The sequence below is a fragment of the Salvelinus alpinus genome, chromosome 3 (assembly GCF_045679555.1).
Source record: "Salvelinus alpinus chromosome 3, SLU_Salpinus.1, whole genome shotgun sequence".
In the NCBI taxonomy this organism is placed as follows: domain Eukaryota; kingdom Metazoa; phylum Chordata; class Actinopteri; order Salmoniformes; family Salmonidae; genus Salvelinus; species Salvelinus alpinus.
In genome coordinates this window covers 23,066,399-23,093,266 of record NC_092088.1, presented here as the reverse complement: position 1 = coordinate 23,093,266, position 26,868 = coordinate 23,066,399, and the positions used below count along the sequence as shown (strand labels likewise).

Genomic DNA, 26,868 nt, shown 5'->3' with positions numbered 1-26,868 from the left:
ACAGGGACATGAAGCCATGGCCACCGCCTACTAGTGAGATAAACCCATTTAGTACTGAGGGGCCTTGAGCCATGGGTTAAATAATTCAAACGTTTTTGACAAACCTGTAAGGCAAAAAGGGCTCCCTCTTCTGGTCAGACAGCACTCACAGTAGGAAACAAACTCACTCTCTGAAGATTATTTGAAGGCTTCAACAGTATGATGACATGTTAACTAAACATTGGAATACAATTTCTGGTCATTTGCACTCATGCAAAGATAATGTCCCTCTCCTTACTATCTAAAGAACAAGTGCCTAAAGTCCCTGTCAAGTGATCCAGTACCTTTCTTTACTTCTACAGCTAATGTATTGATCCTGAATCAAACGGAAATGTGATATTCCAGTCTCACTGATTGGGCGAAAAATTCAGAGGGTGAAGTTTCTTTTTTTCCCTCATTATTTGAACGTTCTTTGTTCTAGAAATGGGCGGTACAATGATGCTTCTGGTTAGAGATCATTGGCTTACGTTGGAGGGAAAAAATCTTAACCTGTCTGATAGGTCCATCTTGTTAGCGGGAGCGAGAACGTTCGAAGTTTGAACATTTCAAACGTTATGAGGAAAGGAAAAACAAGCGCCGGTTAGAGGTTGCAAATATTAGGGACAGAAAGTGAATAACGTTTACGGATATAAAAACTAGCTAGATAAATTGGTCAGAGGCTCAGAAAATTCAAGTTATCAAGTTTCCGGAACAGAATACAGCAGAAGCATGTCTGAACCATTGAAGGTAAGATAACTATAGCTAGCAAGTTCATATTGTCGATACGATAGGCTACAAACACGATGTAACGTTACAAACTTTCATGCAAAAATACTTTTCTTTCCATTTTTAAATTTTCATGGCTTTTTTGATGACTTACTACATTTTAGCTAGCTGGTAAGTGGTAGTTAGCTAGGTAACTATGCTTGACCTTAAAGTAATGTAAGTTAGGTAGCTAACTAGTCGGCTCAGTAAGACACACGGATAGAGCAATGAGGCTGAGGTTTAGCGACAGGGACGTTAGCTAGTTATACTAAAAAATAGCCCAGTCAGTAATGACGCCAACCATAGTCCTCCATTCAGTCCAGAATGTTACCTTTCAGAAGTACAATTATGTGATGACCACACAAACGTTTGTTAGTTTTATATATTGAATATTTAGACGTTTTGACCTGATGCAGAACAATCTGGCCCATCCGAAGGTATAGTAACCAGCTAAACAATCTGCCTGGCCTCAGACTAGACTTAACACGGTAAACGTACATCTGTGAGACTCAAATTAATATGATATGTTACGTTTGGTATGGTTACATAAGACCAGGGATGGTCATTTAAAACTAAAGTATTTCAAATAATGTTTTAATTTAAAAAAAAAGTGTACTTGTGAGACTTGCTCGAACGACCCCAGAGAGCTTGTGCCCTCTGCTTGTTTCATCAGAAGGATGGGGGAGGGGCGATAGAAGGGCTAGTGTGTTACTGTACGGTCTGGCATACTCGCGCTAGTAAGACAAACTTCGTGCAGCCATAACTTAACTATCATGCCATCTAGTGCCTGTCTTGGCTGAATCAAATCGTTGTACAGAAGCTAGCTAACTAGCTTCAGTAGCCAGCTATAGCTAAAGTAGATATTTTGCTGCGCTCCCTGTGCAATGTAACGTTATACAACTCCGTTCATATGGAACAGGCTACCTACCTGTTAGTTGAGCATTGTAGGCAACTTAATTCCATTTAGCATTTTTTTATAAATCTCCCACTTCACTTGCTACACATGGATCCTCCGACTGTGGCTCTGCTTTTATTTATCAACAATGTAACCTTTGTTTAAATTTTCTTTAACTAGGCAAGTCAATTATGAACAGTAACAACAAGTGAAATGTGTAGGCTATAGGTGGTGCTTTTTATGGGGCGCACGCATAAAAACAGTACAGAGTATAAAACTGTCCATTTGGATGAGTGGTCGTCTCTACATAAGATCGAAGGTTACTTAAATTAAGCCAACAACTAAAGGAGAGCAGATGGGTGGGCGGATAATCTTTTTAACATGTTTTATTTTGCCGTGGTCGCCTTGCATATAGGGAAACACTCCCTGGCCTAGCTATGTTGTGCCTAACCCCCCCTTTCATTTGTTTTATTTCACACAGAGCTTGTTTGAGAACAAGGCGGTGGAGAAGACCAAGAAGGACCCTAACCGCCTGTCAGTGGAAAGGATCTACCAGAAAAAGACTCAGCTGGAGCACATTCTGCTACGTCCAGACACCTACATTGGCTCTGTGGAGCCTGTCACACAGGTAACTAGTGCCATGCTACCTTATCAAACAAGTACCACACTGCCTCAATATTCTCCCTGAAAACTGAGACCTGTTTGTTTAGAGTCATACACACATTTGGTAGTGTGGCAGGGGTGTCAAATTAGAGTAAAATATAAGCGGACAATGCTTATCTTTAGAACACAACCAATGGTTGCTGTTTATTGTTAGAATTGTCACCAACGCATACTGTCACTTTTCTCTCCAGCAATTGTGGGTGTTTGATGAGAATGATGGAATGAACTGTCGAGATGTGACCTTTGTACCAGGTCTCTACAAGATCTTTGATGAGATCCTTGGTGAGTAAACTCCTATTAAATGAGTAATGTTACTGTATTCATTTCACGGATGGTGTGTTGTGCAGTTAAACCATCACCATATGAAAATCCCTTACAAAATTGTGAAGTGCCTATTCTCCGATTTCCCTTCTAACCACAGTGAATGCTGCCGATAACAAGCAAAGGGATAAAACCATGTCCTGCATTAAGATAAACATTGACGCGTGAGTATTCTCGTATATTAAACATGACACTGTTTAATATGAATCCGGAAGGGATGACGGTTGTCCTATGAAATGGAATAATTCAAGTGTATTATACCATGCTGTATGTGTCACTATTGGGCTATACAAAATTGATTACCAGTTGAAGGACATGTATCTGGTGTAGTAGAAACAATTATTGGTACCATGATTGTCTACTTAAAAATACAATTATTTCCACAAATGTTTATTCTGTTCACTGTAATGGGGAATCCTGTCTTTTGCTAAAAATGCATGCAGCAACTTCTGTGGCTTTAATGAGAGGTAGTCATCAGGATTTTGTTCAATCGCGGTGAATCGATTCATGTGAATCCAAATAAATTGTCACCGTAGTTTTAGGAAAAAATATTAATGTAGTTTTCCTTTTGGATTATGTGGCTGCAAAACTTGTTCTGTAGATAGATACTTCAGGTTGATATGAGCATTACATTTATGGTACATTACAACTCAATAGATTCTTCTCAGCACACAAAGTAAACACTTCTAAGGTAAGTTAAATATAACTAAACTAGAAAAGGTAAATTTCCTGAAGAGAATGTGCTTGCTTCAGTTCATATTTGTATGGTAGTGTGAGATGTGTTAAATGTAGAATTCAAGCTGAATGGAAGTAGTTAGTTATAGGAAGAATGTTTGATTACTTTAGTGCTTTTTATTTTTTTTAACTAGGCAAGTCAGTTAAGAACAAAATCTTATTTTCAATGACTGCCTAGGAACAGTGCGTTAACTGCCTTGTTCAGGGGCAGAACGACAGATTTGTCAGTTCTGGGATTCGATCTTGTAATCTTTCGATTACTAGTCCAACGCTCTAACCACTAGGCTACCTGCTGCCCCAATTGTTAGTTTTTCCCCCCAATTGTTACATAAATTATTAGAAATGTCAGCACTATGCCTCTGAAAAATGAACTGTGTCTAAAACTCTTCTACTCTTTCAATGGTGCTATCCAACTCCTGACACCATTGTAGTTAATATGGGGGGTTACCCTGACCAGGGCTCAAACTGAGGTCCCTGTGTTGGTCATTCCAAAACCATTATAACAAAAGGCTAAAATCTCTTGGTACGGTGTTGTACTAGGGTTGCTTTAGTATTTTCTTTTACAAGGGGGCACATGTTTTATTAGCTTGCTCGTCTCAATTTTCAAAACATGACATTCATTAAACAGTTGAACTTTGTATGGCCTTTATTGTAAGTGACGTGATCTTGTGCTTGGTGTTTTTCAGTGAGAACAACTCCATCAGTGTGTGGAACAATGGGAAGGGCATCCCTGTGGTGGAGCACAAGGTGGAGAAGGTCTATGTGCCAGCTCTCATCTTCGGACAGCTCCTCACCTCTAGTAACTATAACGACGACCAGAAGAAGGTCACCGGTAAGACTTAATGCAATCAGACACTTATTGTCACTCGTTCTTTACTCTCCCAGAAAAAGCGTACTCTATTGGTTCTCATTCCAATAGAGGAGTCTTGCCTATTTTAAAAACCTGCCATCTATCTTCACGTGTTATGTTACTCTATCTTTAGGTGGACGCAACGGCTATGGTGCCAAGCTTTGCAACATCTTCAGCAACAAGTTCACCGTGGAGACGGCCTGCAAGGAGTCCAAGAAGACCTTCAAGCAGGTTGGTCAAACTCTACTAACGGCATCTTACAATACACATCAATTTCTTGGAAGTCTGCTCAGGCTTGTGACAGTGTGTCCTATTACCGAAGTCTTAATTCTATTTGTTACCTGTTCTCTTTGTACCCCTGCAGACGTGGTATGACAACATGGGGCGGGCTGGGGAGCACAAGATCAGGTCGTTTGACGGCGACGAGTTCACGTGCATTACCTTCCAGCCGGACCTGTCCAAGTTCAAGATGCAGACCCTGGACAAGGACACGGTGGCCATCATGACCCGACGGGCTTACGATATCGCCGGTGCCACCAAGGGAGTCCGCGTGTTCCTCAATGGCAAGAGGCTACCCGTAAGTGCAGGCTAACCTAGTGGTAAACTAAGAGCGATTGCCACACTAATAAATTACTCTGCGCTATAGTGACTTTAACAATAGGATAACATCTATTAAAGGACAATCTGTCCATACTGAGGTCTCCAAATGTATTCCTTTGACGGTTGAAATGCTGTTGGACTGCAATGTTTGTCGGTTTTGATTACCAACATCTCTCTGTCCCTATAGGTGACGAGTTTCCGTAACTACGTGGACCTGTACCTGAAGGACAAGGTGGATGAGCTGGGAATACCCCTCGTTGTGGTCCATGAGGTGGTGAGCGAGCGGTGGGAGGTGTGCCTCACAATGAGTGAGAAGGGCTTCCAGCAAGTCAGCTTTGTCAACAGCATCGCCACCACCAAGGTAAAAAGGACAGTGGTCTAAGGGGCATGTGGTTTTGTTGTGACGTGTGTGTACAATGTGTTTTGGATTGAGCTGAGGTATGGAAGTTAAAGGCAACTGTGAATGTACTCTAACTGGATAATATTGTTTTGGGATTTTAAGGTTACGGCTTACCAACCACTTGGTTTTATTACCAATATGTCACCATCTTGGTTCCTTTTCCACACATCATAATCTTAAAATAGTATGTGGGACTACTATACATGGTTTCTGACTGTTCCTGTTCTCTGGCCCCAGGGTGGGAGACATGCTGACTACGTGGCAGACCAGGTGACATCCAAGCTCATTGAAGTTGTCAAGAAGAAGAACAAGGCTGGTGTGGTCGTCAAGCCTTTCCAGGTATATTTGACTTTTAGCAGATACTTTTTATCCAAAGTGACTTAGTCGTGCGTGAATACATTTTTAGGGCTCTCGAGTGGCGTAGCGGTCTAAGGCACTTCATCTCAGTGGTAGAGGAGTCACTACAGACCCTGGTTCGATTCCAGGCTCTCACAGCCGGTCGTGATTGGGAGTCCCATAGGGCGGCGCACAATTGGCCCAGCGTCGTTAGGGTTTGACTGGGTAGGCCGTCATTGTAAAATAAGAATTTGTTCTTAACTGACTTGCCTACTTAAGTAAAGGTTAAATACATTTTTTAAATTATGTATGTGTGGTCCCGGGAATCGAACCCACTACCGCCAGGGTCTACCTACTAAGCAACAAAAAAAGGGGGTACCAGGTACCCCACCAAACTGACCCAGTCTCCCTGAGATGTTAAGTTAATGTTTTAAGTATCCCTATATTTCTGTTATTACGGGGCTATCACTAAGTCAAGAGTGCGCATGCGCAGGAAGTTTGTTCGTTGTTGAACCTAGCCTTGAGTGTAATGGCTACCTTGTAGTGTGTTCATATAGTAGAGTAAACTTTGTTAAACTGGAACCTTGTCGTTGTGTCATTTCGAGTTAACATGAGATGCCATATTTGCTGTTCAAAGATGACAAGAGAAAACCGTATTGTCCATTACATTTTCATAACATGACTATTTTAATGAGATTGTACCTTGTCCACCTCTCCCCAGGTGAAGAACCACATGTGGATTTTTGTCAACTGCCTGATCGAGAACCCTACCTTCGACTCTCAGACCAAGGAGAACATGACCCTGCAGCAGAAGAGCTTCGGTTCCACCTGCCCCCTCAGTGACAAGTTTATCAAACAGGTAAACAAGGCCAAGCCTTAAGTTCATTGTTCCTTCTCTCCATAGAAAGTCCATTGACACTCATACAAAACATCATACTCTTGTTTGGATTGAATCATTTTGTACGTGGCTTATTTTCTGTCAACCAGGCCAACTCCTGTGGGATAGTGGAGAGCATCATGAACTGGGTGAAGTTCAAGGCCCAGACGCAGCTCAACAAGAAGTGCTCTGCCGTCAAGCACAACAAGATAAAGGGAGTGCCAAAACTGGACGACGCCAACGACGCAGGTAAATCACATTTGTAACGATATGCATTTTAGTCTGTCGCGATTTCTCTTAAGAGGTTAGCCCTTAGTTCACTTCTAGTTACTTATAATCTATAGCTGTTTTAAAACCGAAACAAATAATCAACTTGTTGATCTAGTAAAGTTTTACACTTAGTAATGACGTCATACGAATCAAAATGGTGAAGTCGCTGTGTTTCTCTACAACCAGGTGGTAAGAACTCCAACGGCTGCACTCTGATCCTGACGGAGGGGGACTCGGCCAAGACGCTGGCCGTGTCTGGTCTGGGCGTGGTGGGCAGAGACCGCTACGGAGTCTTCCCTCTCAGGGGAAAAATGCTCAACGTGCGGGAAGCCTCGCACAAGCAGGTCAGAACAGGCATAAAAAAAAAACTAGAAGTTGGTGATCGCTATATAGATATCGCTAAGGCTCTGCTGGGCATAATTGGGAATGCAATTGATAATGACTTTATTATCGCTACGGGGAAATTTTTGTTCTGTGTTGAATCGATCCTCACCATATGTTTTACAAAGGGCCTCAACCTCTAGAATGTTAGGCATCTGCTGTGGTTGTCCACTATTGAACTAGTTGTTAATGGTTTGATCCCTGTCTGTCCCCTGTGTCAGATCATGGATAATGCTGAGATCAATAACGTCATCAAGATCCTGGGGCTGCAGTACAAGAAGAACTACAGCGACCCAGAATCCCTCAAGTCCCTGCGTTACGGCAAACTCATGATCATGACCGATCAGGTCTGCACTGTCTACTTGCAATTTCTCCATGGAATTTAGAGCTTTTTGTCTGAACTCATTGTGTAGCTCATTGGAATGTTTTGTTTTTAAATGTAACCTTTATTTAGTCATGAAGTCCTATTGATTGAGATACCTTTCTAATGGTGACCTAGCCAGTAAAGCAGCTCTACTCTAGAACTGAAATAATAATTAGTCTTAATGGCCCTAGTCAGAGTAGACCAGTTGTCTCACTGACAGAATATTCATCAGATCATTGATGCTCTCCTGTGTGGTTGTTTGACAGGACCTGGACGGCTCCCACATCAAGGGGTTGCTTATCAACTTCATCCACCACAACTGGCCCTCACTGCTGCGCCACAACTTCCTGGAGGAGTTCATCACCCCCATCATCAAGGTACATGGTACAGTCCAGCTGAGACTGGCGGTTGCTATTTTGGGCACTGTGATACTTCAAGGCAACTCCCCATGGTGAACATCAGTTTTTAATCCAGCTATATTAAATACAGCCATGTCGACTGTCTACAGAACTAAGACAACGTAGAAGCTTGCTTGTACAAGTATCCTGAACTAGTCTTTACGTGCAACACCAGTGCCATCTGTTGGTGACATTTCATAACTGTAACAAACACATATTGTATTTATATTATAGTTTTACAGTAGCAAGCATTTTGAGGTTTTTGCAAATATAGAGATACCAGCTAAATCAGTAAATATTAACAAGTATAGCAAAGAGTCAAATGTCAATTTTTGGATTCTTCCAGGCCTTTAACAAGAAGCAGGAGCTGTCCTTCTACAGCATCCCAGAGTTCAACGAGTGGAAGGAAGTGCAGCCCAACATCAAATCTTGGAAAATAAAATACTACAAAGGTTTGTGCCCTGTGGTAGTGAAGCTGAACATGTAAGCAGCCACTTTGTATTTTTCCCATACCTGCCCCAAATCTTAAGGGGTATTTTCTTTTTTACCATAACCCCCCTCCCCATATATTTAGATGTGCTTCTAACATCACCACCTGTATCTATCCAGGTTTGGGTACCAGCACTTCAAAGGAAGCGAAGGAGTACTTCTCTGACATGCAGAGACATCGCATTCCCTTCAAGTACGCTGGACCTGTCGACGACGAGGCAATTACCCTGGTACGTTGGCCATTCACCATCTTGAATCCCTGTAAGGTTGAATAAAAAGATCAACTCCGATGACCAAACCAAGATCTTTCTCAATCAGCAGGTCTTTATATTTTGATTGGAGAATCTTTCGCCGTCTATAACCACGTTTTTATGCGAGAAGTCGTGCCGTATAAAAAAAGAATGTTACCTCACCTGGTTGTGACGGAAACATGACTTGTCGGTACAATTTCATAAATGTCGGAAGACAATTTGTTCGTCGACATGGTAGAATCTTTTTGTCTATGTAAAATGAATTATGTGACAATTCTAGCGGAAACTGTGCAAATGCATAAAATAAACCATATTAAGGTAAACGAGTCACGTGATCATATAACTTGTACTACAACATGGAAAAGCATTAAGAGTTTATGGGCATATGAAATAAAAGGATCTCCATGGTGGTTAAGTGATGAGCTTGATGCACATTTCCAGTAAATATTGAGGGTAATATTTGAATGCTGGTGACTTGATGATTGGCTGCCAATTATGGGGGGGGGGGGGGATATTGCTTCATATAACCTGCCCTGTCCAATTGATCAGTGAACTGCTGTCTAGAACATGCAGAAATGACAAATAAAAAATCAAATGCGCCGAAACCAATAGGTAGGGCTGTAACCAATGGTTATGGATAATCTTTCTTTGTGGAACAAATGGCTGACTGAAGACGCGACGGCCGGTCATTCGTGTCGTTGAGTCCCTTTCTGTTGTAACATGGACTCTACCATGTGATAACTTTGTTGTGCCTTGCTGAAACAAGAAAGTTGTTGTAGCAAATGAGTATTCGGTTGTCTAGGCCAGGGTTTCCCAAACTCTGTCCTGGGTACCCCGCTGGGGCAACTTTTTTTTAAAGTTTTTTTTGCCCAGGTACTACACAGCTGACTCAAATAATCAAAGCTTGTTGAGGAGTTGGTTATTTGAATCCGATGTGTGTAGTGCTAGGGCAAAAACCAAAAGTGCACCCAAGGAGGGTGCCCCAGGACAGAGTTTGGGAAACACTGGTCCTGCAGCAGCACATGCAGTCTGGAGGAGAGAGAAATGTACACTCCGTGACCAGTTTATGTATACCACATCATTCACAAAAATGGTTTACTGCTACAGGCATTAAGTCACTTGGCTTGCTGTATGAAGAAGGCAGATTAGATTGGATTGAAACCTAGCTTATGATTCTATTAGCAGTAGTTTCTCCATCTGTGATTGAGTCTTACCCTCTTTTTTTTCTCCCCTAGGCCTTTAGCAAGAAAAAGATTGAGGAACGTAAAGAGTGGCTGACCAACTATATGGTCAACAGACGCCAGCGCAGGGAGCACAACCTGCCTGAGGTACATCACTGGTGACCTTTGACCATTTAGACAGCCCAACCATAGAAATGGAATTGGTAGAACAGATATTCCCAGTCAAGTCTGCTCCATGATGGGTGGCTCATTCTAGTAATTATATTTCTATGAGCCTAGTCATGCCACCTTCTGTCTCTTTGTGTCCCAGGAGTACCTGTATGGTCAAGCCACCAAGTCCCTGTCCTACAACGATTTTGTCAACAAGGAGCTTGTGATGTTCTCTAACTCAGACAACGAGAGGTCCCTCCCCTGCCTGGTCGATGGTCAGTGGTGGAAAGGGGGTTATTTCAAGTTGAGCTTAAACAGTATCTGTGAAAAAGGGTGATGCCTGCAGCCAAAATGTATTTTAAATTTTTTGATGCTTTTTGTGCGAACCACCCTTTTTTCTGTCGCAGCTGTTTGTTGGTTTTACATTGCACCAGCCAAAGTTCATCACTATAAACCGTTACTTAGTTCATCCAGGAAATATATAAATCTATACCACTTGAAATGTTAACTATGTAGACTTGAACTATGTCTTGACTATCGTTACTGTTATTTATTGAATAATTACCTACTACATTGAATTATTACTCGATTAAAGTAACGATTAACTCATTAGGAATTTTGGGCACCACAGGAATAGTTCTTTAACGAGTTACTAGCTCCCAACTTACTCTAAAGATATTATTAATATCTCTTACATCAATAAGTCAGTTATTATTTAATACCTCATCAGTCTCATTCTCAACATTGACTGCGTAAATCTGTACGAACCCTAACCTAATTGATGAATCAGCGATACACAAATTGCCGTATTTACTAACTAATCACACAGATACATACACACACGGTATAGGTTATTGATTACTAACATAATGAGAAAGTCCCTAGTGTACTAACCCAACGGAAATGGGGTGGTGAAAGATAAAGAGCAGGAGAGAGAGAGGGCTTATCGTACATGCATTTAGAAACTACGCTCACCGGAAATATGAATATTTAGCACCCTTACAAATGCTCATTTGGATTAGAAATGCAACATGTATTTACACTTAGATGTCGTTCTCTGAAACCACTCGGTCCGTCTACGAAGTAGTTCGATGCAAGTCTCTGGGTTTCCACCAGAGGTCAGTGTCCTTAGTTGTGGGCTTCTTTGTCTTGAATGTTCATTGGAAGGATACATCAGATGTACCATACGGTGTTGAGAGAAGTGTTCTTCCCTAGTGTCTTAGTCAATTGTCCTAGACTCCTTCACATGCAGAGCTGCAGACGGTGCATGTTTTGGTCTAGTCTTCACCTCTCGTTGAGAGTTTCTGAGTCTTACCATTTTCTATCTTACCATCTATTTAAACTCCCCCCTTCTCTGGTGGGAGGGGCTGGCTATCTGTCACCAAGGATAGAGTCATGACGGCTAGGAGAGGTAAATAAAACAATCAAAACTGATATACTGTTGTCTCCAGGTCTGAAGCCGGGCCAGAGGAAGGTGCTGTTCTGCTGCTTCAAGAGGAATGACAAGCGGGAGGTGAAGGTGGCTCAGCTGGCTGGTTCCGTGGCCGAGATGTCAGCGTATCACCATGGAGAGGTGAGACCCAGGGAACTGTGGGGAAATGTAGTGACAACTTTCAATATCCCTCGACTCAATTTGTGCTATTCTATTTTGTTTATTGTTGGATCGGTATTGTAGTACTCATAATGGTATTAATAAGTGACAATTATTCTGACATACCATGGTAAAAGACTATTACAACATGTAGACTAGAGTTTGTCTTCAACCCCTTTCAGAATGGACTGTCATCCTCTGTATCCCTCTCTGTCAGATCTCTCTCATGATGACCATCGTTGGCTTGGCCCAGAACTTTGTGGGCAGCAACAACTTGAACCTGCTGCAGCCTCAGGGTCAGTTTGGCACGCGGCTGCACGGTGGCAAGGACTCTGCCAGCCCCCGTTACATCTTCACCATGCTCAGGTCAGCGCCACAACATGCTTTGGATATGCACTGTTATGATGCAGCGTACTTTGTTCCGTGAAGTTTCTTGGCGACAACTACATAGACATGAAGCTTTTAGAACCGCCTCCATACGACGTGACTTGCCTAAGCTGCTGCTGCGGTCTTGGCAATGCATGGATGGTGGGCTTAGCAGGTCACTTCAATTCCAGAGATTTACATTAGCTCAGTTTCGACCACCGTCTTCGCCAGGCTGCCGTGTTTGTCAGTGACGTAAGACTACGCTCTCTCCCCCTAAAGCCCCCTGGCCCGTCTACTCTTCCCCGCGGTGGATGACAACCTGCTGAAGTACAACTATGACGACAACCAACGCGTGGAGCCCGAGTGGTACATCCCCATTATCCCCACCGTGCTAGTGAACGGCGCCGACGGCATCGGCACGGGCTGGGCCAGCCGCATCCCCAACTTCGACGTCCGCGAGGTCGTCAATAACATCCACCGCATGCTGAACGGGGAGGAGCCGCTGCCTTTGGTGAGGGGAGATTCGTTAAAGGCCTATATAGATGGGAGCTAGGAGTTGGGATGGGTTTTAAGATCGAATGCCCTATGTGCATTCAGAATGTGTACAGGGCAAGTCGATCAAGACCTAATCAAGAATCCCATACTCAGTATTTCTTCTTTCAGATGTGAAATCTAGAAAAAAAAATTGATTTAGTGACAGTTCCTTTGCAGGTTTGGGATTGGCCCATAGTTTCAGATCCAGTTATAGTTTATTGACGTTTTGTTACAACCAAGTTCTCAATCAAACCGTTCCTTCTCAAGGATTCAAATGTAAACCAAATGACTTCTGTTCAGCTCCCCGGCTACAAGGGCTTCAAAGGCACCATTGACCAGCTGATGACCAATCAGTACATGAACAGTGGAGAGGTGGCCATCATCGACAGCACCACCATCGAGATCACTGAGCTGCCAGTCAAGACATGGACACAGGTTGGTACATAGTTATACCCTGGTCTTGGGTAGATCAGTTGGGTGGTTTATCTTTACTTGATAGAAGACAGTGACTTGTCACCGACCTGCTATATGAATATATAGTAGTGCCTTGGATCCATAAGAACAATGGTTAGAATCTAGATCTGTTTGCCTTTTGCGTACAACGGAAAACGTAAATCTTGTTCTTATTTGACAAGTTCAGGTAATACCTCTGTTTCAAAAACATGTCCACCTACTGAACACAACCCAGGTAAATTCTCCATGTCTTCCCCCCTTCCCCTCTCCCTCAGACCTACAAGGAGAACGTGCTGGAGCCCATGCTGAATGGCACAGAGAAGGTCCAGGCCCTCATCACCGACTACAAGGAGTACCACACGGACACCACAGTGCGCTTCGTGGTCAAAATGACCGAGGAGAGGCTGAGGGAGGCCGAGGCGGCTGGCCTGCACAAGGTCTTCAAGCTGCAGCAGCCCCTCACTTGCAACTCAATGGTAATGATCACCCTAACACAAACATGCTACTACTCCTTTGAATAATGTTTAGTCCCACCATATAATGAATTATTGACTTCTGGCTCCATTTTGTAATGATTGTTTTCATTTGTCTTAAATTGATACTCTGAAGGGTACTACTCATTCCCTAGAAATATAATACTGCAACAAGACAGTAGACAAGCAGAACATTCAATGTAATGTTTTATATCTATCAGAATAACCTCTCTCCTTGCCCCTCAGGTGCTGTTTGACCATGTGGGCAGCCTGAAGAAGTATGAGTTGGTGCAAGATGTGCTGAAGGATTTCTTTGAGTTAAGGATGAAGTACTACGTTCTGAGAAAGGACTGGCTGGCCGGCATGCTGGGGGCAGAGAGTGCCAAGCTCACCAACCAGGCCCGGTTCATCTTGGAGAAGATTGAGGGAACCCTGATCATCGGTAGGTACCAGCGCTGTCTCCTTCCCCTTTGACAAAAATGTTTGCTTCTCTGTAGGTTGGGAGCTATATTGGGACCCTGCTGTGACCCCCACCCCCCAGATCTGCAAACATCCAACAGTTGATTCTGTGTTCAAGTCCACACACACAATGCTCCTGTGTTTTCATTCAGCCTCGGATTGGCATAGGCAATGTAATGTTAGCTGTTGTACTATTGTTGTGAATTTCGTGAAAAGCCCATGCCGCTGTGTCTTATTTTGCTTCTTGCTTTTTTTAAAGGTAGCCATTGTATGTCTGTCTCGCCCTTTCTCCAGAGAACAAGCCAAAGAAACAGCTGATCCTCATGCTGACGGAAATGGGCTACGACTCTGACCCCGTCAAGGCCTGGAAAGATGCTCAGGAGAAGGACAAGGTAGTTAATTTCCTTCCCCGATATCTGACCATACTCCTAATTTGTTGGTCTTGGTTTTTTTTATCATATAATCCAACATCCAACCCACAGTTATAATATCATGAGCGTACATGGTAGCTTTAAGCCAGGAAAGTAAGTTTACTTTATTTGTCTCCCCTATTGAAGACTGTGGAGGAAACGGATGATGATGAGGACAAAGAGGAAGACGTCACTGGGCCAGACTACAACTACCTGTTAAACATGCCGATGTGGTACCTCACCAAGGAGAAGAAAGAGGAGCTGTGCAAACAGAGGGATGCCAAGGTCATTTGTGAACAAATGTTTCATTTTGGTTTTATAATAAAGTTTGTAGCATTGTGGGTCTGTTGTAGCTCAAGTCGACTACAAAATCCACAATGCAATGCTCTTTATGGGCTGGCTAGGTAGCAAGCAAACCTGGCTACACACAGTAATACCAAAGACAATATTGGCATCTAAATAAAGTAGCTAGTTATTGCAGTTTAGGCAATTTTACAGCTATTAATTTAAGAGTCTAGAATCTCACCATGTTCAACCTGCAGATCGATGTTCCTCAGAGTGGAGTTTGACAGTCGCAACGGCAGAATACTTTTGAGGAGATGGGGAAACGTTGCCCACGCTACGTCAATGGGCCATGCAGTGCCTTCTGGGACAATGAGTTGTCTCCAGAGTGAAGGAGTCTATTGTGTGCTAGCTCAAAACAATATTGGCATGGATTTCATCAACAAGAATTGCATTACAAATATTTTCAGAGATGTGAGATAATTAACTTTCTATCTGTAGTATCGTATAGCTTTGGAATCGTGACATTACGTACTCTAGGAAAATAGGCACGTTTCTCAACACATCCATTGACTTTGAGGGGGGTCGCATGGCGACAAGTTTAGCAGCCACGTGACGCAGCATGACGTTATACGTTCCTTCATTCATTGGATTCCTGTCTCCTTTCTATATCTCTGGCAACGGTACCATGCAATGCACCCTGGATTAAAGCCCTCCTTTAAATGGCACATTTCTCGAGTTGATAATCTTTTTGCGACATTCCTGATGGCTCGTTGGAGAGGAGACATCCTCCAGAGTTATGAAATCTGACATGTATTATAGACCTTTTCGCAGTCTAAAAGTCATGTTCCTGTTAACTGCCAGTGTAGTGAGCGACTTTATCACAGTGCTACGACATAGCGACCGAATTTCTGCCTGCTTTAACGCCAATAACTGAACCATGACATTACCCAGGGAATCGATAGAACATCACTCAGATGCACTAAATCGCCGTAACTTCGATCCTCTCGTGCAGATTACCGAACTGAACACCGTGAAGAAGAAGAGCCCAACTGATCTCTGGAAGGAGGACCTCGCTGCCTTCACTGAGGAGCTGGAGGTAATACGACATGACCAATCGTATATGTCATTCTGTAACAACACTTGTCGTTCTGTAGCATTGTCTTTCCTGTTATAACAGCACCTCATTCTATAACATTTTGTTATTCCCTAATGACACTATTCATTGGTTGCTCCTCCGTCAGTTGGTCTCATCGTGGCCATTGTTATGCATGTTCTATAGACCTCCGGAGCCATATTGGTGCAAATTACAGATGGCTTGGAAATATGATGACTGCTAAAGTTGGCAAATAATTAGTAGGAAACAAATTTTCTGTCATTATGTCGTCAAATTTACTTTATAGAGGTCAATGTTAGCTAGCGAAGACAGTGCTGTCCCCTGAATCTTAGCTAGCTAGCTAAAGTTATATTCCATCTAAAGTCAATCTGGTGAAATCACAATGATAGCAAAAGTTTTTCCTACTAATTGTCATCGTGTTTCCAAGCCACAGTAATAAACTTCAGACTAATCAGCGCTCATTGAGTAGAATGCTCAGTCCTAAATCGGCACTAAAAGGAACATTCAAAACAATATAGTGACGAAACGTGCAACCCATGAATAGTCATTCATTCCATAAGAACAAGTGTAATTCTGTAACGTTCTGTTATTTCATAACACCTGGATCAAGTAATCATCACTGTCACGTAATATATTTGACTCTGAGTTTTCTTCCACAGCGTGTGGAGGAGAAGGAACGGCAAAACGCCAACATGCCTGTTGTGAAGGGCAAGGCTGGCAAGGGCAAGGTGGGGAAGGTGAAGCAGGAGACCATGCCCACGCCCCAGGGGCGCCGCGTCATCCCACGCATTACCAGCACCATGAAGGCTGAGGCCACCAAGAAGGCCGTTGTCAAGAAAGGCAAAAAGGTCAGTGCCTCTTCTGGAACCTTTTGGTGTTGAACACTAACTAGACTACAATAATCATTTTTAGATTTTATGTAGTTCACTGGTAAAGGAACTTGTTGGAGATGGTAATTGACTATTACTTTTATATACACTGCTCAAAAAAATAAAGGGAACACTAAAATAACACATCCTAGATCTGAATGAATGAAATATTCTTATTAAATACTTTTTTCTTTACATAGTTGAATGTGCTGACAACAAAATCACACACAAATGATCAATGGAAATCAAATTTATCAACCCATGGCGGTCTGGATTTGGAGTCACACTCAAAATTAAAGTGGAAAACCACACTACAGGCTGATCCAACTTTGATGTAATGTCCTTAAAACAAGTCAAAATGAGGCTCAGTAGTGTGTGTGGCCTCCACGTGCCTGTATGACCTCCCTACAACGCCTGGGCATGCTCCTGATGAGGTGGCGGATGGTCTCCTGAGGGATCTCCTCCCAGACCTGGACTAAAGCATCCGCCAACTCCTGGACAGTCTGTGGTGCAACGTGGCTTTGGTGGATGAAGCGAGACATGATGTCCCAGATGTGCTCAATTGGATTCAGGTCTGGGGAACGGGCGGGCCAGTCCATAGCATCAATGCCTTCCTCTTGCAGGAACTGCTGACACACTCCAGCCACATGAGGTCTAGCATTGTCTTGCATTAGGAGGAACCCAGGGCCAACCGCACCAGCATATGGTCTCACAAGGTGTCTGAGGATCTCATCTCGGTACCTAATGGCAGTCAGGCTACCTCTGGCGAGCACATGGAGGGCTGTGCGGTCCCCCAAAGAAATGCCACCCCACACCATGACTGACCCACCGCCAAACCGGTCATGCTGGAGGATGTTGCAGGCAGCAAAACGTTCTCCACGGCGTCTCCAGACTCTGTCACGTCTGTCACGTGCTCAGTGTGAACCTGCTTTCATCTGTGAAGAGCACAGGGCGCCAGTGGCGAATTTGCCAATCTTGGTGTTCTCTGGCAAATGCCAAACATCCTGCACGGTGTTGGGCTGTAAGCACAACCCCCACCTGTGGATGTCGGGCCCTCATACCACCCTCATGGAGTCTGTTTCTGACTGTTTGAGCAGACACATGCACGTTTGTGGCCTGCTGGGGGTCATTTTGCAGGGCTCTGGCAGTGCTCCTCCTGATCCTCCTTGCACAAAGGCGGAGGTAGCGGTCCTGCTGATGGGTTGTTGCCCTCCTACGGCCTCCTCCACGTCTCCTGATGTACTGGCCTGTCTCCTGGTAGCGCCTCCATGCTCTGGACACTACGCTGACAGACACAGCAAACCTTCTTGCCACAGCTCGCATTGATGTGCCGCACTACCTGAGCCACTTGTGTGGGTTGTAGACTCCGTCTCATGCTACCACTAGAGTGAAAGCACCGCCAGCATTCAAAAGTGACTAAAACATCAGCCAGGAAGCATAGGAACTGAGAAGTGGTCTGTGGTCACCACCTGCAGAACCACTCCTTTATTGGGGGTGTCTTGCTAATTGCCTATAATTTCCACCTGTTGTCTATTCCATTTGCACAACAGCATGTGAAATTTATTGTCAATCAGTGTTGCTTCCTAAGTGGACAGTTTGATTTCACAGAAGTGTGATTGACTTGGAGTTACATTGTGTTGTTTAAGTGTTCCCTTTATTTTTTTGAGCTGTGTGTGTATATATATATATATATAATATTCAATTTTAATATTTGTCTGTTATTAGGGTGAGGAATTGGTGATGAAGATGGAGTTTGAGGATGGAGAAGAGAACGGAGAGCCGGCTGCTGCTGAGGAGATTGGCCTGGCAGCGCGACTGACCAAGACACGCAAAGCACCAGCCAAGGACAAAGGTGAGGATAATGATTTGACCAGAATCATCCCCCCATTGGCCGCTTCCAGTAGAGGTGTAGTGACATGTTTTGGGGATTTATTTTGTATGCTAGAACGTTAACACAATTATTTTAATTTATTATATAGATCAGGGGTGTTGAACATACATTTTCAATCCGGCCCACGGGTGGTTTGAGTAAAACGGTTTCAATGAACCTACATTTAGTCTTCACTCTGTCCAGCTTGCTAACAGTCATGGAAATGAAAGCTAGACAGGGTGCATCAAATTCAACAAGTGATGTATAGAGTAGACGTCGACCGATTTTAATTGGGGCCGATTTCATAACAATCGGGAATCTGTATTTTTGAACGCCGATTTTTATTTATTTATTGTATCTATATTTTGTTTTTTCACCTTTAACTAGGCAAGTCGGTTAAGAACACATTCTTATTTTCAATGATGGCCTAGGAACGGTGGGTTAACTGCCTTGTTCAGGGACAGAACGACAGATTTTTACCTTGTCAGCTCGGGGATTCAATACACACATATATCATTTTAAAACTGCATATTTAGTTAATATTGCCTGCTAACATGAATGTCTTTTAACTAGGGAAATTGTGTCACTTCTCTTGCAACAGTCAGGGTATATGCAGCTGTTTGGGCCGCCTAGCTCGTTGCGAACTGTGAAGACTATTTCTTCCTAACAAAGACGGCCAACTTCGCCAAACGGCATGATTTAACAAAAGCGCATTTGCGAAAAAAGCACAATCGTTGCACGACTGTACCTAACCATAAACATCAATGCCTTTCTTAAAATCAATACACAGAAGTATATATTTTTAAACCTGCATATTTAGCTAAAAGAAATCCAGGTTAGCAGGTGATATTAACCAGGTGAAATTGTGTCACTACTTTTGCGTTCATTGCACGTAGAGTCAGGGTATATGCAACAGTTTGGGCCGTCTGGCTCGTTGCGAACTTATTTACCAGAATTGTTCGTAATTATGACATAACATTGAAGGATAGTGCAATCTAACAGGAATATTTAGACTTAAGGATGCCACCCGTTAGATAAAATACGGAACGGTTGGCGGACGCATTCATTCAAACAGCACTTTCGTGTGTTTGCCAGCAGCTCTTCGCAATGCTTCAAGCGTTGAGCTGTTTATGACTTCAAGCCTATCAACTCCCAAGATTAAGCTGTTGTAACCAATGTGAAATGGCTAGCTTGTTAGCGGGGTGCGCGCTAATAGCGTTTCAATCGGTGACGTCACTCGCTCTGAGACTTGGAATAGTTGTTGCTCTGCAAGGGCCGCGGCTTTTGTGGAGCGATGGGTAACGATGCTTCGAGGGTGGCTGTTGTCGAATGTGTTCCTGGTTCGAGCGCAAGTAGGGGCGAGGAGAGGGACGGAAGCTATACTGTTACACTGGCAATACTAAAGTGCCTTTAAGAACATCCAATAGTCAAAGGTATATGAATTACAAATGGTATAGAGAGAAATAGTCCTATAATAACTACAACCTAAAACTTCTTACCTGGGAATATTAAAGACTCATGTTAAAAGGAACCACCAGCTTTCATATGTTCTGAGTAAGGAACTTAGCTTTCTTACATGGCACATATTGCACTTTTACTTTCTTCTCCAACACTTTGTTTGCATTATTTAAACCAAATTGAACATGTTTCATAATTTTTAATTGAGGCTAAATTGATTTTATTGATGTATTAAGTTAAAATAAGCGTTCATTCAGTATTGTTGTAATTGTCATTATTATAACAACAAAAAATTGGCTGATTTTAATCGGTATCAGCTTTCTTTGGTCCTCCAATAATCGGTATCGGTGTTAAAATCATAATCGGTCGACCTCTAGTATAGAGGACTACTTTTCCTAATATTGACGTAGAGGAAATATAATACATTTTAGGTTAGGTCCTCCAGACCTCTGTAAAGACAATGCGGCCACTAGGGGAAAATGAGTTTGACACACCTGCCATAATATCAATAAAAACAAAGGATATTAAAATACAAAACTTTTTTTGTAAAAATAGTATCCATAAGTTTTGTCATTGATGTTACTGCTTTGAAAATTGACCATTACAAATATATATACACACACACACACAAGGATTTTGAGCATTCCTTCCATTGGCAAACTTATCAGGGGAGGGTCACCAAATAAAATACAATTATTTATCGTACCATTTTAGTATGTCAGAAATTTGAGGATTCCGTTGATAATTTGGTGTCTAAATGGTGTCATTGTTAATTTAAATGAAGAGGAAACAACGTTGGGAGATTAGTCATAGCACTTTAGTGTATTCTTTTTTTTTAATGGTTTATGACCTTAAATTTGCGCTTCTGTCGCCTCTTAAGAAAATCCTCAATTTGTCATTGATGTTACCATTGTTGTTACTAATCCTACTGGTGGCACAATGTTATCATAATGGTAAATATATATATATATGCTGCCATATTAGATGGATTTTGAATGGGGAGATGTACTCAAATACTTTTTTTAAACAAATGCCACCACAATTCAAGAATGACCGCTATGTATGTTACCAATTTGTGATTCACTGACTAACCAAAGGCCCTATTCCCCTACAGTATCAAAGGCATTGGGTAAACAGACCACCCTGTCGTTCAAGCCCATGGCGGCCAAGAAGAACCCGTGGTCTGACGATTCTGGCTCAGACAGTGAGTTGGCGATTCCACTGGATGTTGGCCCAGTGGTACCCAAGGAGAAAGCTGAACGCAAAGCCAAAGGTGAGACACTACCCAGAGGGGAAGAGGCAAAAATTGCTACTTGGTGAATTTGTGAGGCATACAAGACATTGCGAGATGCAGATTAGCAAGACATATGCGCACGGTTCTGCCTGCCCCTCTCCCTCACACTGGCCTGCCTGCTCTTTCTCTTCATTAATGACACTAGTGTGTTTGGTCTATTGCATGTAGAGTAGACATGTTTAGGCTATGGGACTGATGTCGCCGGCATACAGTAGGCTATCTTCGGGCCAGTCTTGCGAGCATGGGCTACTCTTCGTTGCTGAATAGGTGGGGGGTGGTTTTGTCTCATATGAAATTACCGTAGTTTACCTGGTGTAGAATGTATAAATTACCCTTTTCACATATAATGGTATGTGGCCCCTTGACAGCGCTACGGCATGTTTGTCTGTTAGGGTAGGCTACGCTATATAGCGTTTTAAACGCCGACAACTTTCTCTGGAAAATTGCATTATACTTGTCTGTAAAGCAATGCCCCTTCTGAATCGGGATTAACCACCATCAGTAGGTGACCAGAACTGTCAATACTAGCCTGCTTGCACACAACACTTTCCTTTTAAAAAAGTACTTTAAAGTTTGTTAAATATCGTAACTTACCAAGACATTTTAGTACAACGAAAGCTAGACAGACCACCCTGAGCATAATTCTGTGGATTTCTTTTCTTATTCGTATGTCAGTTTTAAACATTACGATTTGTTTTCCATTTGTCACATCCCTAGTCTAAACCACCCAAACTGAGTTGTAAATCGGCAATTGCGTTACCCAGCACTCACTTATATGCTCATTGGCATCCCATGCTCGCGTGTAATTCATCAAGCCCACCAGGCAATAATACAGTATAGACAGTCCCGGTGCTTCCAAAGTGTTATGTCTGGCTGCTTGTTCTGTTTCATGATTGGGGGTCTTTGAAGACTCCTGAACATGGCGCTATAGCATCACTTCCTCTGAGTAATTAGCTGTACTACTCACTTCTGATTAGGCTCGTCTCAGACCTTAGCTTGATTACTTACTGTATGTTGAGGACATTCCCATGTCTCGTACTTCCATACAGGAAGCTGTTATTTTGGCACAACCCAACAGTAACATGTTGTCTAACAGTTGCTATTTTCTACAGGAGTAGAAAGGGATGTCTACCTTAAACAGTATGTGTTGCACTAACTTTAAGTTGTTTTTTTCCTTCTCCCCAATTTCGTGGTAGTTAGTCTTGTCTCATCGCTGCTAAGTTGCTGGGTGGCCTGATTAGTACAAAAAGATAAGGTAGCCAGCTAGCCTCACTTTGTGGCTCTGATCAAAAACATATATTAACCAACTTTTCAACAACAAGCTGCCTTTGTCATGGGTTTGTGATTAGTGTTCATGCAGTGATAATGCAACAAGTGTTGTCTTTTCCCAAAGCTGCTGTGAAGTACAATCTGTACAGCAGTGAGGATGAGTTCGACTGTGGGCTGAGCTCCCCCGAGAAGGCAGCGTCCGTTGATGACGGCTGCTTTGTCCCCGAGGCCAACTCTGCGATCGATAGCGAGGCAGACTCTCCACCACCTAAGGCTCCTGAGCCCAAGTGAGTCTATGATGAACAGTTTAGTTTAACAGGAATTTTGTAGGCCTGGTGACACTGGTGATAATTGTTGGGGGTAATGCAGTGAGTTAAGCCTATGTAAGCAATAGTCTAAACTCTGCACATTTTATTTAATTGTGAATCCTGACACCAGTCAAACTCTCTTCATATAGAAAGATGGTGAAAAGCAATTCAGCGACTGTAAGTGAAGCTAAAAGCAAATCCAGCTGTAAGTATATTCCAGACCTTCCCACCCCAATGGCACACTGTGGCAGACAACTGAGGTGATTATTGGACTAGCACAGTTGAAAAATGTAATACAAACTTGTTTCTGTGTTCTGCAGCTCAGTCTGATGGCGATGATGCGATGGCCTCTATGCCTCCAGCCAAACCCAAGGCAGCTCCCAAGAAAACAGCAGCTCCCAAGAAAACAGCAGCTCCCAAGAAAATGGCAATCGCCAAGAAGAAGCCTGCAGGTACTATAGAACACCTCTATCCCAGTACTGATAATACTGCCGGAGTTGTGACATTAGCTTTCTGCTTCAATGAGTAATAAAACATGTACAGGTTACTGTCAAAATAAAGGAAACACCAACTGTCTTAATAGGGCGTTGGGCCACCAAGACCGCCAGAACAGCATCAATGCACCTTGGCTGGATGCGACACTATTCTTCCACGGCAAATTTCATAATGTGGTGGAACGTGCTCTCTGGCGGCTACTCCAGAAACTCCCATAATTGATAAATTGGGTTGAGATCTTGTCACAGACACAAGATTCTCAAACTTTTAGGGCCGGTGACCCATTTTGTGATAGCAAATCTTATTAGGGACACCCCCCATAATCATAACACAACTTGAGTGGGATGAAACATTTTTGAAAAGCATACAAGGAGTTTTACTATGACTTTGGCAGCGCGTGGCTGGATGAACCAAGTCTCGGGCCCTGAGAAGGAACATTTTAAAAGCCTGCTTCTCAGCATCGGCAATAAAATTGTGCAGTATACAAGTTGTTAGTAATATCCATTTAAAGATATGTATTTTGAGATCTGGCCAGGGCCCTACTATGAGAGTCCTTGCTTTAAACCCCAATATGTTTCTTTGAAACCCCTCTTTCAAAGTCAGAGCTCTTCTAGCCATGGTAGACAAAATAGTGGGCATTTTTATACATGAACGTATGCAATGTTCCCTCTAAGCTGCGTGCGGCCGTGCACCACCTCCAGGACTGCCACGCAGAAATGCCAGGCTGTGCAGACGCAAGAAATTGAACTTCACTAAGTTCGCCCCGTTACTTTGCAGTATTTTTTTTTTTTTGTGTGTGATTAAATCAACATTATAAACTGGGTGGATGGAACCCTGAATGCTGATTGGCTGAAAGCTGTGGTATATCAGACTGTATATGACCAAAACATTTTTTTACTGCTCTAATTACATTGGTAACCTGTTGATAATAGCAATAAGGCACCTCGTAGTTTGTGGTATATGGTTAATATACCACAGCTAAGTGCTGTATCCAGGCACTCCGTGTTGCGCGCAAGAACAGCCCTTAGCTGTATTATGTTGACCATATGCTACACCCCCTCGGGCCTTATTGCTTAATTATATCTGCCCCTTTTCAATACAACAAATGGAACTTTGCAGGATTGAGTCTGATTTTGTTGTATGCTGAGCCAGAGCTCGACAGAGTATAATTCTATTGGCAGGGGTAGCCCATGAGCAGTCATTCAATCAGCTTGTCAGTGAATGTGCTTTTTGGATCGGAGCCATGTGTGCACATTTCTTAATGTTCTTTTGATAGTTTGAATTATTAGCCCAGTTATAGATAAGTGTATATAGGTCAGCAATGGGGAGTTACTGCTTCCCACAAGAGCACAAAACGTGTAGGCAACATTTCAAGTTGTCTTTGAAAAGCCAGTCATGTAAAAAGCTTATTTTGAGACAGGCTTGAATATGCAGATAAGCCAATACAGAGGGGTAGCCTACATTGTCTAATTCTCTGTATGGTAATAACAATGAATTGTATTTTGTATAGTGGTTTGTGTCATACGATGCAATTTAGTCACCTATTTGGCCTATGGTGCTACAGACCAAGTAAAAAGTAATTAATGTCAAGCCCTTCATAATGTAAAAATGTTTTTAAGTCTCATGCAATGTAGGCCTGCATTGAACTCAACATATAGGCTATATCATAGTAATGTAAAGCCATTTCCATGTGAAATGTTATTGGATTTGAGCTACATTATGCTCAAATAGCCTATTGGCCACTGTCTTAAATTGTAAGGGTACAGCTTCAATGTTCTCTGTAAATGTGCGCCAGAAGTTGCACAAAATTCTCACAACATTCAAGTTTCTGCTCGCAGGGCCTAAAATTTGCTCAGTGCCCCAAAATAATTAAGAGGGAACATTGAATGATGGAATGTTAATTAACTCAGGAACCACACCTGTGTGGAAGCACCTGCTTTCAATATAGTTTGTATCCCTCATTTACTCACGTGTTTCCTTTTATTTTGGCAGTTACCTGTATATTTACATGTTGTATATCCTGGATGTTATATTGAGGGATTATTCTGAACAGACTCCTAACCCCATCATCCCCTCCAGATGCGAAGCAGCCGTCCATCATGGATGCTCTGTCCAAGCCCAAGTCAGTCTCCAAAACCGCCGCCAAGACGATCCCGTCGTTTGACTCCAGCAGCTCGGAGGGCTCGCCCAATGCCCCTGCCCCGTCTAAGGCCGCTGCGGCCAAGCGCAAGGCCCTGGACAGTGACGACTCGGACAGAAGCTCTGATGACCTCATGTCCCGCATCAAGGACAAGAAGACTACCGTCGCCAGCAAGGTGAGTCCAAGCAGTGGCGGTTCTAGCATTGACGTGAGCCAAGTTGTTGATAATGCAATGATATCCTGAGCTTTTACAATTGACAAGGTGCTGGAAAATATCAACTTAAGCTTGTTAACCATGAGTTCAGGTTTGCACCCTCCCAACTTGTCAGATCCCTCACTCTGAAATAAAATTCACTTCAATTTGGATTATGTTTTCTTCTTCCTGCATCTCCTCGTAGAAAACAAAGGTATGGGATGATGAGAGCTTCCATATATCAGATGAGGAGGTTGTGGCTCCCAGGAGCAAAGCATTCCGTGCCAAGAAACCTGTCGCTTACAACTTTGACTCGGACTCTGATGAGGACTTTTAGGTTGGAGCATCCTGTTCTCTTACATGGTCAATGTCTCCTGTTATCAAGGATATTACAACTGAAGTCCCTTTTTTAATGAATCAATGCTTTTATATACTTCACTGCCACTTGGCCATTTATGGCTTTGCTTTGTAACATTAGAAGTCTTGATTTGCTTTTGCACAGAAGACTGTTGGTTATATTAGAATTTTATCATACATGGATGAAAAATAAAACTTGTTTAAAAGCTAATAACAAAAAAACGATGTCCCGTGAAGGATATTCTCACGCATTTTGCAAATGGCAAACTATTTGACAAATGTTATGCTGAATAATTTCACTAGTTTTAATCTATTCGTTACATGTTCAGTCTTCGGTTTTCATCTTTTTATTCATGTTCTGTCTTGTCATGTAAATATTTCATTGGATGTCTTTTTATATTTGTTTTGGGAAATAAAGTAGTTGCTTGTTATCATGTTGTGTTTGTTAGTAATTGGGAGAAGTTCCATGTCAATTTTGAAATCACGCAATGCTTAACAGCTTTTGGAATTTAGCATTCCCATTTATTTGCTTTGACACATCTCAGTACAGATGTGCTCCTTATCCCAAATGAGCAGAAGTGTATTAAGTGATGTGGAATGTTCTCAACATTGCAGACAGAAATGGAAAGAATAGAGCGGACATGATTCCCTGGTCTCTTACACATCAGTTGTGCATGATACATTTCTATCTGAATGTTCTGCAAGGTTGCATCCTCCCGAGCAGGCCCCTGATCAAGTTGAGCTTGGTTGCCTGATCGGGATGGGCATTTCAACAGTTCTACAACTCCTCTTCTCTACAAACTCATTTCAGGTGAATACTGTATTATAAGAACTTTAGTTTGACAAGAATTGGGTATCGTTACCCTGTGAAATGAGAACTCATACCTTACTTGGAACATGGATAATCTTTACTTGATACCTTTGCTCTGATGTGCTATGGCTATTTTCATCCATCTAGAATGGCAATATTTAAATAAAATAAAAAA

The 26,868-nt window shown here is 42.6% G+C and overlaps 1 protein-coding gene across 1 annotated transcript; it reads left to right on the top strand.

The window, feature by feature from the left end:
• Positions 1–601: 601 nt before the first annotated feature.
• On the top strand, positions 602–26,313 carry top2a (DNA topoisomerase II alpha). The gene is made up of 35 exons (XM_071392121.1): positions 602–765; positions 2,160–2,306; positions 2,533–2,623; positions 2,763–2,826; positions 4,084–4,229; positions 4,381–4,478; positions 4,612–4,824; positions 5,035–5,208; positions 5,485–5,586; positions 6,305–6,442; positions 6,571–6,709; positions 6,917–7,074; positions 7,333–7,458; positions 7,742–7,852; positions 8,220–8,325; positions 8,483–8,592; positions 9,849–9,941; positions 10,105–10,219; positions 11,396–11,517; positions 11,753–11,901; positions 12,181–12,412; positions 12,736–12,870; positions 13,164–13,364; positions 13,608–13,803; positions 14,115–14,212; positions 14,378–14,515; positions 15,528–15,611; positions 16,289–16,477; positions 18,224–18,350; positions 20,941–21,099; positions 22,514–22,676; positions 22,847–22,902; positions 23,018–23,149; positions 25,272–25,507; positions 25,731–26,313. Exons 1-35 carry the CDS (start codon positions 748–750, stop codon positions 25,860–25,862), a joined length of 4,698 nt encoding a protein of 1,565 aa, XP_071248222.1. The 5' UTR covers positions 602–747; the 3' UTR covers positions 25,863–26,313.
• Positions 26,314–26,868: the final 555 nt, after the last annotated feature.